General features: G+C 38.1%; 1 protein-coding gene across 7 annotated transcripts in view; it reads left to right on the top strand.

Moving 5' to 3' along the window:
• The window catches only part of LOC124138497 (exocyst complex component 6B-like), a 42,127-nt gene extending 25,888 nt beyond the window's left edge, over nucleotides 1-16,239 (top strand). For 4 of the 7 annotated variants that reach the window (XM_046505186.2, XM_046505181.2, XM_046505182.2 and 1 more), the window contains 8 exons: nucleotides 180-234; nucleotides 759-831; nucleotides 1,623-1,729; nucleotides 2,586-2,609; nucleotides 9,630-9,771; nucleotides 10,275-10,348; nucleotides 11,050-11,162; nucleotides 11,482-16,239. In XM_046505186.2, the coding sequence (XP_046361142.1) occupies nucleotides 180-234; nucleotides 759-831; nucleotides 1,623-1,729; nucleotides 2,586-2,609; nucleotides 9,630-9,771; nucleotides 10,275-10,348; nucleotides 11,050-11,162; nucleotides 11,482-11,617 (724 nt within the window). In that variant the 3' untranslated portion in view covers nucleotides 11,618-16,239. Of the gene's footprint in view, nucleotides 1-179; nucleotides 235-758; nucleotides 832-1,622; nucleotides 1,730-2,585; nucleotides 2,610-5,335; nucleotides 7,214-9,629; nucleotides 9,772-10,274; nucleotides 10,349-11,049; nucleotides 11,163-11,481 lie in introns of those variants that run through there. The other 3 variants (XM_046505185.2, XM_046505183.2, XM_046505187.2) reach the window with 2 other exon arrangements.
• Nucleotides 16,240-16,451: the final 212 nt, after the last annotated feature.

Below are 16,451 nucleotides of genomic sequence, written 5' to 3'. Positions count from 1 at the left end.
TTTTACAGTCAGTTAACTCCCTTGCCTCAGGAAGATTCTTATCTCATGGTTGGTCACAGACAAAATATTAGTTGCTATTTTTTGGAAGTTGACTTGTTGATTATCTATGATATGATTTCACCTTGTGAGTGTTATGTTGTGTGACTAGGTAATTGTGTATTTTGTTCTGTTTTTTATAGTGCTGAAAAAGATAGCGTCCATATTGCCAGGTTGCATGGGACATCTATGTTCAAGGTAAGAAGAGATGGGTGACAAGGGTAATGTTTTAAGTTAACATTTATTTGATGACGACTAGTAATTAGCAAGTTCTTGATTTGCATTTTGAAGTTTGTTGAACATGGACGCATGAAACGTTTCAGATATGAAGACAAGCATTAGCCCAGGAACATTGTGACAATCAATGAAACTGTTTTTCCCCAATAAAAGTTTCATGTCTTCATAGAAATTAAGCAGCCTGTCAGGTATGCATTATTTGCAGCCTCAGAATGTCCTGGAATAATTCAGCAATCAGAATCACAGTAAAGTCTGTATTTCCATGTCATCTTGGTGAATAAATCATACTGTTGATAGTAAATCTGTCAGTGCTAAAGTGTTTTCTGGCCCAAAGATGGTTCTAGGCATTATTTCAGTAGATTTAAGTGTTACATGGACTACTATTAGCTGAGCTTATTAGACGGAACAGACTTTTACTGGTCTCAAGCTTCAGACTAGTGGCTAAAGACACGGAGTGGAAATTATACTTTGGCATTTGTTTCCAGGATGCACGGAATGATGCGGAACAGCATATATACCAGCAGCTGAATCTGAAAATAGATGAGTTCTTAGAACTAGGTAGGTGTCTGGAAATGTTTTTGCTTTGTGATGGTGATAGAAGGATGGAAGAAGGCATTCACACTACCAAGGACATGTGCACATTAAAATAAGACTATTCTTCTTGAATTTTTGGACTGATGATTGTTGCCATCAATGATGCTATAATCAAAGGGAGATAACTCATGCAAAGCGTTATTTGGGTTTCAACTTGTTTATCAACAACGACATATATTACACAGGAACAATGAATGAATACACAATGATTAAGTAGATATGCATCATTAAAAAATGTATGATTTTTTGGTTGTAGAAAATGTTCAAATGTTAATGTAATCTTGTCCTTCAGTATTAAAGAATTCAGTTTAAATGACATAAACATACAACTGTAAATAGATGCAAATAATTTACATTGGGGGACCTTGGGGATGCAAAATAAGTATGGCTGTTTGAATCATTAAATTTATCAACATTGTAATTTGCTTGTTACAAAGTTCAGATTGTCTGTGGTTGATTTCCTCATTCTAACATTGAAATCCCTATCTATGTTTGCTTCTGGGCATATGTAATTACAATTACTTGAAGCAGGCCACATGTCATCAGCCTGTGCATGACAAGCACCCCCACCCCAAAGTATAACTCAGTCCCCAGGACTTGAAAATAGAAAGACCCAGGAAATCCCTAAGTCATTAGGTAATGTTTATTCAATGAATTTTGAAACATGTTGTTGAGATGTCATCAAGATATAAACATTGATTTGCAAGTGGAATTCTATGGTCAGATGTCAGCGTGAAGGTTATGTTTTATTGCAGCGAATTACAACTGGATGTTGGCTGAATCTTCAGGCCATGCTAGTGGTTATCTCATGGATCTTGTGGCCTTCCTGCAGAGCACATTCATGTCCTTCACAAACCTACCTGTGAGTAACACCTGTCGTCTCTTTAAGACATAGATCACAGGCTTGTTGGTGACATTTCTGTGCTTAATAGAACTCCAAGCTTTTACTTTGCTCAAACACAACTAATTTCTTTAATTAAACTTGTGCTTTCTTTGATACGCACTGCTTTTCTTTATGATTCATATTCTTGCATGAGTTGTTGTGAAGTGAGGTGTCATAGAATTTATGCAACACTATGTAACATGATAGAATCAATCATAAGTGATAACAGTGGCATAAGAATCGTCTACCACATGGCAGTGTGTTACCATTTCCGTCTATAAGAATGTTTTTCCCTACATAAGGGGATGAGGGCACAAAAGTGTAAAGACATGCATGACCAAACAGAATTGGACAAGTCTAGGGCAATATGGTAACCAGGAACATTCACTATGTTCATATTTATGGGATAATACATGGGAAAGGGTGACCAAATCATCTCCAGCAGAAACCTATGATCCTGATCTTGATTCCCAGATTCACCCGGATCATGTTTCTAGGTTTGTCAGCACCATACACATGCTTATAGGTTTCACCAAAGTGGTAAACCTCTTTGTCCTGCCTCATTTTGGGCGTTCTTCCTATGTTAAGCTGAAATGCCATGGTATGACTGAAAAACGGTTCAAAGTGGTGTTAAACACATCTCACTCACTGTGTATTGCTACAGTAACAGGAAACACAATGTATAGATGTACCTGCATTTCGTTGTTCATGAAGCTCCACTGATGAATAATTGTCGAAACAGTTTAAATTCCAGTCAAGTGTTTTGTGCCACGAAGCCCCGTTTCTTCGTAGTGAAATGAAGTTAGTACACACAATCTGTTGATGTTTGTTACAGATGAGAATTAAGACCCCAGCTTTGGTAAACTGACTAGAATATAAGATTGAGAATGAGTGCATGCTATTCTGAGCACACACTAGATTTGGTTTTGAAAGTTAATTTTGCACATAATTATGACCAAGTTTTGCAGGTAATCAAACATTTAACAATACAATTTGCAAGACCTTATTGCAGCCTAACAAAACAAAGATTTTCTTGTGTAGCTGTATTTCTGTAACCATGGTAATAAGAAAATTATTACAAAATGAAAAAAAATTAATTTCATTAATTGTCATGTTTGTAGTGTGCGAGGTAGTTTTGAGATACGAAGTATTGGATTGCAGGATTAAACAAGTTTGAATCTTGCACATTTTGCAGCAATGTAAAAGTAACAAAATGATTTGCATTAAGTGCTAATGAAGATGATGTTTGCATAATTCAGACATGACATTTTGAACTGTCAGGAATGAACATGGATTTATCATCAATACATTGCTGTGATACAAAATTGGTTGACTCATCCAAGGAAATTCATTTAATATATGTAATATTGCTCATTGGTAGTTGATATCTTGTGCATGAAGGAATGGGAATGTACATCACATGTCACGTAGTCGATCACAGAATGTTGTATAGGTTAGACATGTTAGATGTAGATACATTTTAGAGGTAAATCCGGATATATATGTAAGACTCTGGGCCCCTTTCCACAGAGCTGTCTGGTTCTACTGATGTCTAAGCCCCTGTTAAAGAATGGGTGTTGTGATAACCTTAGCGCTATGATCACTGAGTGGAACGGGGCCCTGATCCATGGCTGATTCTCTCATCGGTGGCATACTTAATGTGTTAGATTCCATACATTCACCCGGATGTATAATGCACACTTCTTTTCCCAACAGGGGGCACGGGTGGCCCAGTCGTCTAAGGCGCCGCGATTCGCACTGCAGAGTTGCATCCCTTGGGCACGCCAGAAACCTATGATTGTGGGTTTCGAATCCCGGTTCGCCCTGATTATGTTTCTAGGTTTGTCAGCACCATACCCGTGCTCGTGGGTTTCACCGAAGTGGTAAACGTCTGAGACCTGCATCACTTCGGGCTTTCCTCCCACATTAAGCTGACACGCTGTGATATAACTGGAATACTGTTAAAAGCGGCGTTAAACCCAACTCACTCACTCTTTTCCCAACATACAGCAGTGTATACAGCTCATAATACATGCAAAGAATGAGTTTGATGGGTTTTTCGCTAAGGCAAATACATTACCACCAGCACATAGCACCAAAATGAGAGTTTCAACAAAGCTGTACTGACGTATGCAAGTTAGTCTTGTTATTATGCTATCAGTATCAGACTTTAGGTCATCCACAAAACTGATGAACAATATAGAAGTTCGCTTTTGTTTCTCACTATAACCCTTCAACAATGTACAACCCCTCGGCTCCCAAGTGGGGATCCCAATGTATGAATGACATGCAATATAATTCTACAGTCTGCCACGGATTAGAGACCTGGGCCCCGTTCCACAAAGTGATTGCAGGGCAAAGGTGATCGTAACTCTCATACTTTAACATTGACATACAGTTGTAGTGCTACGATCACCTTGTGGAACAGGGCCCTGCCATGTTTCTGAGTCCAACGTGTATCTTTGAAGCATGAGAGCATGCTTGCATCATTTCCCTTAGAATTTAGTACCCAGAAATCAGATTTGCAAAACCTCCATGTCTGCATGATCACTTGTTTTCACACGGCCCTCCCTGTGTCGTGCAGTACCTCTAGGACCCAGGATGATCTCCCTCCTCCCTACGAGGGCATGGGCCCAGGGTCTGATAACAGACATAGCCAACACTGTCCACTATCTGCCATTGTGACCAAGTCAGGCCACAATGAAATTAATCATTGGATTATCCTTCAAATAGTTCTTTAGTGGATGAAACCTTTTTATTGTTTATTTCATGTTAAATTAAAATAGTAATTTTTATTGGTGTTGATTTTCTGGATAGGTAATATCTATTAGTATTAGTTTTTGTTTCACGAGCCACTGTTATCCATACCTGATGACGATAAAACGTTCACTGAAATTGTGAAAATTTAGATTTTGTCTTTGTGTTAGAGGTCAGTCAATTACCAGCAGTGCCAGTAGGAAGTAAGAGATTAACTCATTTTGGTCATTAGTCCTTATGATGATGCAGGTTTCACCAAAATGGTAAATGTCGGAGACCTGCATCCCTTCAGCCCTTCCTCCCACATTAAACTGACATGCAGTGATTAAACTGGAATCCTGTTCAAATCTCCACTAAGCCCCAATCACTCACTTTTCTCCAACATTAAGCTGACAATATGATATAACTGAAATATTGCTGAAGAGACCACATCCATGATCTCGTGGATTCAGTCTGCCTTGAAAGCAGAAGGTCGATGGTTCGATTCCCGGCCGCATAGTTATAAAATGCATTAAAAAATGGTACTTGTTGTTACCCTTCCTGGTGCTGAACATTAAGGGGTTTTAACAAAGAGTGGTCTGCTAGGAGTCAGTATACTGTGTCTGAGTGGGGTAGAGATATCTATGTTAAACTGCGACAGTGAATCTCAGAGGGCTAGCACTATGAAACTGGCATTAATCCGGACAAGTAGAAGCAGACACACACAACACAACACAACACAACACAATGCTGTAAAAGTGCAATAATCTTGAACATGAAGTTAAACCCCATTCACCACACCTCACCTTCTGCTCAAGACTCACCCACTCAATCTTGTTTGAAACACAGCCTAGTGGGACTATATATCAAATTTCTTCATTCCGAACCTGGGTAAGTGGCACTTCTCTCAATATCATCATTACCCTTTGCACACTAATTTCTTCCCCCTAAAAAATGTATGTGGCAGTGTGCGATTAAATTAATATATGAATATATATATATATGTAATATTTATAAAACATAAACAATTCTTATGATGGTGTATTGTTTACCCACAGGATTACACCACAAGCAAATAAAAAAAATTGCAATTCTGAAAATACTTATCACTATCCTTAAACTGCTAATAGAAAATAGAGACCAAATGGTGAATTTGGAAATACTTCTGGCAAATTTCAGTTATTCTAACATAAACCTTCATTGGTAAGGCCATTATCAATTATTCATCAGATTTTCATACTTGCCTGCCTCACATCCAAACACCCCATCACACATCATTGTATTGTCCCCAAGTGCTTCCAGACAAAGAAATCACTATGTGAGTTGCCGTGTTCCTTTGCTTCATGAAAGACACCACATATATACCCGTACCAAGCATTAATGCTTCACATAAATCATTCATGTCAACAGTTAATATACAGGTAACTGAACACTTTGTTTAACATAAAATTAAGATAAAAATAAAATGCCTACTGTCCCTCAGTTTGGATAAAAATCTAATCAATACTTTTTTATTGCCTGATAGTTCAGCGTGATAGTTCATAATGGTTTGTAATCTTAATTTAACTGGCTTATGTGTATCTGTAATGTTATTTCACAAACACAAATGGTAATCCTATCATGTACTGCTGACAGTTGCAAGAAACAGTCCGCTATGATCACACTTCCCAAGTTTATCCCTTCCCACTTGTATTGCTGCTTTTGCAGAGGATATCAATATATCAGTCCATCCTGTTTTCTATATATCCAGGTACTCATTTTTTGTTGGATATACTAAGATATTTCATACTTGATGAATTGAAAGGAATACCAATGATTATTCCACTTACTATATCACTCAAAAGGCTGTTGCAACTGATTTCCCATGTGACATTCGTAGATGTGTAAGAATTATCAGTGACAATTTAAACAGTACAATTGTCTATCATGTACTATTATTCTATCAGATTGTTACTACAATTTCCTGTGTTGGACAGACATGCTTCATTTGCCTTTAGAGGCAGTGGGGTAGTCTAGTGGTTAAAGCGTTTACTCGTCATGCCAAAGACCAGGGTTCAATTCCCCACATGGGTACTATGTGTGAAGCCCATTTCTGGTCTTCCCCGCCATGATATTGCTTGAATATTGCTAAAAGCAGTGTAAAAACATACTCACTCACTCATTTGCCTTCAGTGAACAAAATGGTCTACCTGTTGCCTCCCTTGTTGATAATGTGTTCATGGGTCATTTGTGAATTCAGTCAATTCTATATTTTTATTTGCAAATTCACATTTTCATATGGCTGTGGAGATAAACTTTGTTGTAATATGGTACATTCACAGATAGTACCTGCACAGTAGACAACATGGTAGATACATGAAAACTTGACACTTGCCATGTTTGACGTTCAGATTTATTCCATAATCTAACTATAACAGAAACCAAACCAAACCAAAACCAGGTATCACAATGCAATCTCATTTATATCAGATCTTTTACTCCAGATACAATACTATCCTTTGTGAAGTTGTGAGGACACCTCCATAGGAGGTCATGTCAGGTGAACTTTCTAATCATCCAATCAGCTTCAAGGCTTCTAACTTTGCTGTACGGGTGAGCAAAACATCCAGACAAGCATATCTGATTTCGGTATCTTGAAAACAGATATGCTGTGGGACTTCCATCTTCCTGAGGCAAGAGAGTTGACTGACTTTAAAAGTCTAGTTTTTGCTGAACTAGGCTGGAATTCCTGAGTTCAATCATAGCGCCACCTGTGTCTATTACGAGTTATGTCCCTTCTAAACCTCTCTTATGGACCAATCAGATTCCACCTCTCGTATCACATGCATTTGCTTCAAACAAAACTTCAGCACCAAGTCAAGACAATCTGATCGATAATCAAGATCTATATTGTGATAAAACGGGCCTTACATTGCGAAGTGCATCAAATCATGTGAGCTCCTTGATTAAAAAGATGAAAAGAGTTGGAAAATATCTGTTGACGAGTTGGCGAAGCACATGTTTTGCAAATCCTGCAGTTGACCGAAATCTGCATGACAGTTTACGAACCCGGATTTCGATTTCGTTGTGGGATTTAGATTGGAGTTTGCATAGACTCGTTAGTCCCGCCAAAATATAACTCCATAATACCAGCCTAGTTCGGCAAAGGTGGAAACTGTACTTTTATTGTCAGTTAACTCTGTGGCCTTGAGAAGATGTGGGACTTCAGACTGCCCAAAAATAATGTCATCCCATAATACTGTTGGAGATATGTTATACCCTTCGTTTCTGAGCAACATGGCATCTACACCCAAAAGGGAGATCAAAGGAATATTGGGTTCTGTGTAGCTCTGTACAAATCAAAATTTCTGGATCGATGTGGTAAAGAAATGAAGCCAATCGTTTTAGAAAGCTGAGATGTGCTTGGATCAGGAACCTTCTATGGAGTCATCCTCACTTCTTGATCTAAGCATTGTATCGGAGTAAAAGATCTGATTTTAATTGTATTGCAATGCCCCAAACCATTACTAAATCGTTTTGCCCCTGTATATTTATGTGTGTATCAATAGTGCTGTAGATTTGACAGTTTGTGTAGACTGTTAGAGTAACATTGTCATGTAACCATGAAAGAGATAACAAGGCTACTGGTATGTTAATCATCTTGATAAAAAACTGCTGTACATTAGGCCTAGTAACTTGCTGAGTCATTTTTTCAACCTCATACCTGGTTTGGTCACAGATTTTGGACAGATAACTCTAAATGTCTTTTGACTGATAAGCCCTAAGTTTGTGTTTTGTATTCCTACTTACAGTTTGATAAACAGGATCAAAACAATGTCTTGACATTCTGTGATATAGAAAGATGGAGAAATAAATCCCTTTTTTACTATGAAAAGAAATAATCATTAATATCATGGTTGTTCCATAAAATGTATTTGTTTAATTATTTGCTCTCATTCTTTTTTTTTGGCATTTAGTTGACAAAACACTTTGTTTGCATGAGTGAATGGCAATTGTAACCACATTTTTATGATTTCAATTTACTTCATGTTTCGTAACTTTTCATCATCTTTTTCTACATATAACATTGAAGATGTTTGATTGTTGACTGGGATGTAACTATTGACAAGACTTTCAGAATTCTGTATTGTGCAGAGATGAGAATTTTCTGCGGATCTGCAGAATTCCTTGGATTTTATTATGTCAAGGGTCACTTTTTATAGTGCCATTACAATATTTACATAAATCATATATAGTCCCCCCGAATCCGGTGCTAACTTTCATTAAAAAAACATTCTTATCCCTGATTATGATTATTTGGTTTACAGTGAAACCCTGTTTGTCCACACCCTGTTTGTCCAGAAACCAAGGGACACTACTCTATGATTTGTTATTATGGAAATTCGGTTATCCAGCCTCTTCTCTTGGTACTGTCTGGATTAACTGGGTTTCACTGAATTATTTAGCATTCAGTGGCTCTTTGCATCCCCATGAAAATCCAGGTTAGAATTGGTCTTCAGCAAGCCATTCTTGTCTTAAGAGGTGACAAACGGGTTTGGGTGGTCTTGCTTGCTAATGTGGTCGATGCATGTCATTGTATCACAACTGCATAAGTAGATGCTCATGATGTTTATTATTTACAGACTATAGCTGGAATATTGCTGAGTGTAGTGTTAAACAACCTCTCCCTTTCTTGACTAACAATGAACAAACATCTAGACAAGAAGGTGTCAAAGAGGCAGCTAAAGAACTTCCCTGTTTATAATGTTTTAATAAGTTATTTTTAGCGATTTGGATTTTATGTAACTGTTTTTTCTAATCTATCAATGCTTGGTAGGGTCTACAGTAACATGATTAATATATGTTTCATCATGGGTTGATCAGAAGGCACACATATATGGCTGATACATGTTTACCGTCACTATAATCATTTTGGTGTGTCTTTTCCCAGTGAATAAAGGGTAATATTACATTATTAGTGTTAGCACCAACAGAAAAGATCATCCATGTAATTGTACTGAAATTTGAATGTTTGTGCATGATTTGTCCAATGTGATGTTTTGTTAGACAGTATGTGCAATGTTACAAAAGACATTATGTTTCTGATGTCTGCATAAGATATGTTAAACTATGTTTCAAGTGTCCGATGTACGCATGTTTACAGGAGAAGGTGGCGAAGACGGCGTGTATGTCAGCCTGTCAACACATTGCCGGCACCATGATGGGCTTCCTGTTGGATAACGACATCCGACAACTCACCCTCGGCTCGCTCCAGCAGTTTAATCTTGACCTTATGCAGTGTGAACGTGAGTCATAACCATAAAACAACCTGTTGTGTTTGAAAAGGGATGTTTTGGGGTCCTAATGTAGACATAAAACACATTCCGTCCTTATATATCAAAACCCAAGTTTTATTCATGGGTGACCTACTTGAGCATGGTTAGCTGATTTTCAACAACAGAGTAAATTGATGTTACTGGGCTCTGTTCGACAATGCCATCTCAGCGCTAATTGTAAGACTATGTAGCCTAATTGCATCGCTTTCTGGAATGGGGTAGTAGCATTTGAAGCTGTAAGTCAGCACCAGTTCTCAGTGCTTCAATTTTGTAATAAGTTGGAAATGAACAAAACTGACAGAAACTGTAAACATAGTAAACATGGTAAATATTTTTGTCTTGTTTTAGCAGGACCAGCTACAAACACTGAGGATAAGTGAAATAAGGTTACAATAGTCCTCTGGACTAGGCTTTAAAAAAACCAAATTGTTAAGGTTGATCAACTCACTAACTACTATGAAAACTCATTTCAGAATTTGCAGCCTCAGAGCCAGTCCCTGGTTCTAATGATGGCACTCTACAAATGGCCTTTGCTGATCTCCGGCAGGTAAGCGATTTAGTTAGGCTTGTTATGATTTATGCACCCTCAACTTGACATTCTCATCCTCAAGCTGCTGGAACTAGATGTGGAGAGATGTGGCTCATGGTTTCCATGACCTGATTGTTCTTGTTTTGAAATTCCAAGATCTCTGTGTAGATCTTCATCTCCTAGGGACATGGCTCCCATAATGCTCCCAGTCATTGTGCAGAGTTGTGTCCCTTCCACAGGGCAGAAGCATATGAACCTTTTTAAGCTACTTATGATTCTTGTTTTGTCAGCAGTTTCACCAAAGTGTTTACACCTAGGTTCTGTAACACTTTAGGTTTTGCACCCACATTGAGGTGAGGTGCCATTATGTACCTGAAATACTGTTCAAAACAGCAAGAACCCAATCTACTCACTCACTCCAAGCTGAGTGTTTAATGTCTAAGACAAGCCAGAATTTCGGCCTAAATTTACATGCCATGAAGTATTGTAATACTGATCAATCCCTACTCTGAGAGTGCCAACAAGGAGAAGATATGAATAATACATATATATTTTATATAAAACTGGTATTTTACTGTTTCTGAAGGTATCATTTCTTTATCAGGGTTATCAAGGCATTGAGGTGATGAGAACATTAGTTGTAATATTTCCTGGTGTAATATTAGTTGTTTAAGTTTAAGCTACTGGATAAAGCTAGTGAATGTGTTCTTATGTTTCAGCTTTTAGATCTGTTTTTAAACTGGGACTGGTCTTTGTACCTGGCAGACTATGGCAAACAGCAGTCAAAGTACCTCCGCGTCCAGCGACTTGTTGCAATCAGCTTGCTGGAAAAGTAGGTTTAATCAGTACACTTATGCAGATTGGTTCTATTCCCAACATGGGTACAATGTGTGAAGCCCATTTCTGGTGTCCGCCGCCATGATATTGCTGGAATATTGCTAAAAGGGGCTTAAAACCATAGTCACTCACTCACCATGGACAATAGAGGGGAAGAGAGGTGCTAGAGCAGATTGTAAGATCTACTTGATGCAGAAAGTGCAGTGACAAACTTTAAATGTTTTGTTATTAATTACAAGAGCTATGGAATAAGAACCAAATTTGCTTCGCATTGCAATCAATAACTTTAATATTCCCCCCTTTGTCTCATTCAGGCTGAATAATGCTGACAAGAAGAAGAACAACTTGTTTGCATCGCTGAAGAGGAACGAGAGAGACAAGAAGAAGCTGGTAGAGACAGTACTGAAACAGCTGAAAGGGTTGGAGAATGGCACCACACCTCAGGTCTAGTTGATGTAGTGCTCGTTTCCAAGGAGGAGTCTGATGGTGACAGAGACACCTGCGTGAGATAGCAGGGGGAGTAGTCCCCATTCCAGCAGGGTTTACCAGAGTACATTGACAAGGTTTTGAGGACGCTCAGAAGCTTCCTCGTTGTTCGCATCTGAAGGGCATTGTAAAGAACTTGGTTTCATGGCTTGAGGAGTGTGTGACCAGGACATCCCAGTTGTTTTGTTGAGTCTTGATATTGTGATGATTGACACACCTGGAACTGATAACTGCCTGTGCAGTTTCACCAACAGTTTTCGACACGGACACTAGTCTTGTAGCCTCGAGACTTGAGAACATCTTGAAGGAACATCTGTTTATGTAAACCAGAAGTTGAGCTGTGGACTAATTGGATTTAATTATCCAAAGCAATCAGAATTTGCACAAAATGGTACTATAAGAGTCGTACCAAACCTGTCCACACTCTGTCAGAGCTACATTATGACCCGGCAATAGGAATTGATAGATGTCACTCGTCATCGGTTAAAGGAATATTAATTAGACTTATGTTGAGATGGAAAATTGTAGAAGAGGTTCCTGATAATTACCAGACCCGTGATACTGGTGGATGCCCAGTATGTGGATCTACTGAACACTGTTTGTGGAGGCTACGATCAAGTCATTTGTGATGGAGTCACTGGTGCTGAGGGGCCGGATCTTGGGACAGCTTTCTCAAGATGTGCTATTTACTCGAGATTCATTCCCACAACTCAAAGTGCCATGCTGTGATCAAACTTTCTCGTCAAGTCTTTCATAATTTCCCTGATGCACATGCAGTGTGTCTTACCCGCCAGAACACACCTGTTTGTGTTTGAGTCCGAGATTTCAATGTACAGCATGGTAACCTGATTCATCTATGAAAGATGAGCATGTCGAGAGCTAGAGTGGGTTTTCTTTGTTCTGCATTCTAAGTCATGAAGTCACCCACCATGCTGTGTGGATGTATGCCTACATATTATCCTGAACAAATACTGCTTATGAAGCTTGACGATTCGTAGATTAGTACAGTGCTTTGGATATTGGAATTGTCATTACACCATTAAACCATGTTGTTGTTTTCTTTGAGACTGTCATGTGTGACTTTATTTAATGGCCTATTATCAGGAGGTGATATATCTCTCAATTGGTCATCTTTGACAAGCTCTTATTTCTCTTCTGGACGTTACAGGAATAGCTTTGTGCAATATTGAAGAAGTATTTAAGTCTGGTTACCTTGATACAAGAATGTGGTACAGAGACAAATGTAAGGAGAACCACCTTCCTCTCTGACATACATTTGGGCTGTTGCAGGTCCTGCATATAGATTTGATTATAACACTTTCTACTATGTTACACTCTGTTTTAAAGACTTTTGAGCGTATTCGCCCAAATATGGCTCTAAGCATCATTTTCAGTAGAGTTTAGTGTTATCATATGGAGTAGTATTAACTTGGACCAACAGAATTTTACAAGACACAGACTGTACTATATTATGAAGGGTTAGACATGGTCACTAGTCTGCTAACCCGGGAAATGGTGACAATCTCAAAATATTCTGGTAAAGACACAGATAATGAGACCTGCTTTGTGACCCAATTTACATGAGTAAGTGGCACAGTCCACATTTCTGCAGGGGTGACAGGGGTCATTAAGAGAATCATGCACATTCTAGCTGTGTGCATTCTGCATCTGTCCTACCTGTCACAGATACTGGGAATACCCCTTGCAGCTGTCCGTGGCCCCCATTTTTCACAAAGGCATGTTCAACACATCTGTGTCTACCAGTATTTGTGATACATAGACCATGAGTCCGAAATGAGATCAAGACAAGCATCATGGTCATGTTGACATTTTGTTTGCCTCTACAGATAGCTACTATGTGTATGCCGGTGTGCTGCAACAGCCCTTGCATGCAGGCAGAAGGCCGCTATTTAATGCCATAATATATTTTCGGAATGGTGAAGATTTATACAGTTTTCAATTTTTTGGGAGAGTGTGAGTGTTTGAAACCTTGTACGATATTTCTACAATTGTAAAACTTGGGAGGAACAAAGAATGACAGGTTCTCAAGCAGTGGCTTTAGAAAAGTAGTGGTTTGGGGATCTTTATTGTAAATCATTTTTTTACCAGATGTAAAAATTGTTGTGTTGTTTTCGTCTTAAGGACAAAGTTATTTTCTGTCAAGCAGTTACGGATGCAGAAAGTGTCTGGAACAAGAACATTGTAGCATTTGTCATTAGCCTTTTCTTGCTTCTGAAAGATGTCTCTGAAATTCCCAGATAAGTCATCTTCATATTGTTACCTGATAATTATCGGTCCTTATGGACACAGAATTACAAACAATCACCCACTGAAACACACTTTCAGTTGTTTGGTTTGCCTTGCTGGTCATGGCGGGTCACTTGATTAAAGATGAAATAAGTTAATTTTGCAACATACACATATTTTCTTGGCATTGCTACATGGATATTTAAGTTTTAGCTGAACACTGTCCTAGAGAATTCATATTCATAAAAAAACCTATCCATGGCTGTATGTTCCCAAAGCACTGATCTGCTGTTAACCTCAACAACATGAAAGACACTATGTATGATTAATATTTTGACCAGTGTTCATGGTAATAGGTTGTTAATGTAAGTCATTAAACATTGGTACAAGTGATTTTGTGAAATGTACCAGTGAAGAAAGCAAGCACCTGCCATCATGCCTGGATGAATAACAGGAGAATGATATTCTGTTTCAGTATTATTATGTGATAGCACCAATATAACTGATAATAATGATGTATTCCTTTGTATTCTTTTGTAAAACATTATTGTATTGACTCCTACAAAGTATACAAGTCTTGTTATGCCTGCATTTTTTATTATATTTTATTGCTTATTATTGGAAATATTTATATTTTGTCAAACAGAAATAACGTCCACCTGGCCACACCAAATGAGTTTTGTTTTGTTTGTGTTTTGCTTTGACCTTAACAAAAGTATAAATAAATACTGACAATAAGCTGATTAAGTGAAAGTATCTGTATTTTAAAGATGAACCATATGAATTTGCTGGCTCTGGATAAATGCTATTTCAGAGTACTTGGTAAAATGTTATAACTGGGTTTGTGATTCAGGAGGTCTTGTTATTTACCTAGAAGTATGTTTGTGCTCTTGTAATTCACTTCAGCCCAGACCACGGTGGTGTATGTTCATTTGTTGCTAAGCATGCTAAGTGCCCAGCCAATGGTTGCAGCATTTGTATTTGTACTTCATCATCTCAATGAAGGCATAATCGGTGATCAAGGGCAACACCAGTGTACTTCCTACTTCCTTTGAGTAAACCCCACCTCCATATCTAGGATGGTCTTGCCAGTAGTTAGCATGCCTGTGAGTATCTTTCTAGCCGTTAGTTGATACAATATCTGGATAATTTGCCCTGGACAAGTGGACTTTAACATGTGACTTGCCCATGAACAAATGATCATTACAAGATTGTGACCTTGATCTTCCATGCAGCATGCACAAATGTACCACTTAGCATAAGCTACACTGATCACTGAAATACAAATGAAACAAACATTTGTACTAGGTCATTGATTGTGAATATTGAATTATATACAAGTCAAAAGAAGTTAAAGAACACCCACAATTGGAAGGCTTTTGTTGCAATGCACACCAGCCATGACAGATTATATTGTCATATGAAAAAATAAGGTGTTCCTTAACATTTTTTTAGTAGTATATTTGTTTTCTTGGTATCTTAGTATGATTTCATTTAGGGCTGGGACGATACACAAACTGTGCGATCAGATACGATATCAATATCTTCCTCATCATCCCATACGTATCACGATACTTGCATGTGCTCTTATCTGTTGTGCGTAAGCCATCTTTTTTATAGACAGGATGGCCAAATACCTGGCACACTAACGATTTACAGTTGGTAGTGTCAATTGTGGCACGGACGAAAATATTTACGTTTTCACTACTTATTTTCACTAGTAATTAGTGTTTGGTGTAACATTTAATGAATACATTTAAAGTAAGAATTGATACTTTTTACTTTGTATGCGATTGTGAACGATATTAGCAAAAAAATTGCCATCCACCGATGCATCGGTGTATTGTCCCACTACTACTTTCATTATGTATTTGATTTCTATGGATGTGCCTTTCTCTGTGTGGACAGGTATCCATTGGTTGACAGGGTCTGCTTACCCAGCACTCTAGCATCTCCACAGAATCTGTTTGCAGGTAGATTCATCTGCTTGTTTCTTCATCATTGTAACAGATTGTATCATCAAGTGTCGAACCCATATGCATATAGGAAGTCAGTTTAGTTCATGAACAGTGAACATATTAGTCTACTTCAGATAGAGATACGTATAACGCTCAGTTTAGCTAAATTTATCCACAACAATTGCCATTGTATCTGTGGAAACCAGCTTTAACCATGCTGGAAAGTCTTAATGAAGAGTCTGTGGCCTCAACAAAAAACTATTGGCAAGAACATATTTAAATAGGCACCTCAAATAATTTAATTGCTTGAGGCTTTAGATGTATAATAACATTGACTCTGAAATAGGCACCTGAGCAGCCCTGGGAGTTGCATATCTTTTTCTTTTTTTGCAATTTGCTTTTAAAACAAAATATTATGGCTCATCGTTTTAATAATATTTGGTTTCGAAGTTCTTGCAGAAAATATATCCAGTCTCCATACAAAACCTCAGAATATCAGATGCTAGGTCCCTTTTTACACCATACCTTTCAGCTACAAGTACATAACTTTGATAATCTGTGCGAGATCTTTTATCATCAGGATAATGACAGTG

This window comes from Haliotis rufescens, unplaced genomic scaffold, assembly GCF_023055435.1.
Source record: "Haliotis rufescens isolate VD_foot unplaced genomic scaffold, xgHalRufe1.0.p SCAF_97, whole genome shotgun sequence".
Classification (NCBI taxonomy): Eukaryota; Metazoa; Mollusca; class Gastropoda; order Lepetellida; family Haliotidae; genus Haliotis; species Haliotis rufescens.
The sequence above is the reverse complement of the archived record's forward strand: the minus strand, read 5'-3'. Positions and strand labels throughout refer to the sequence as shown.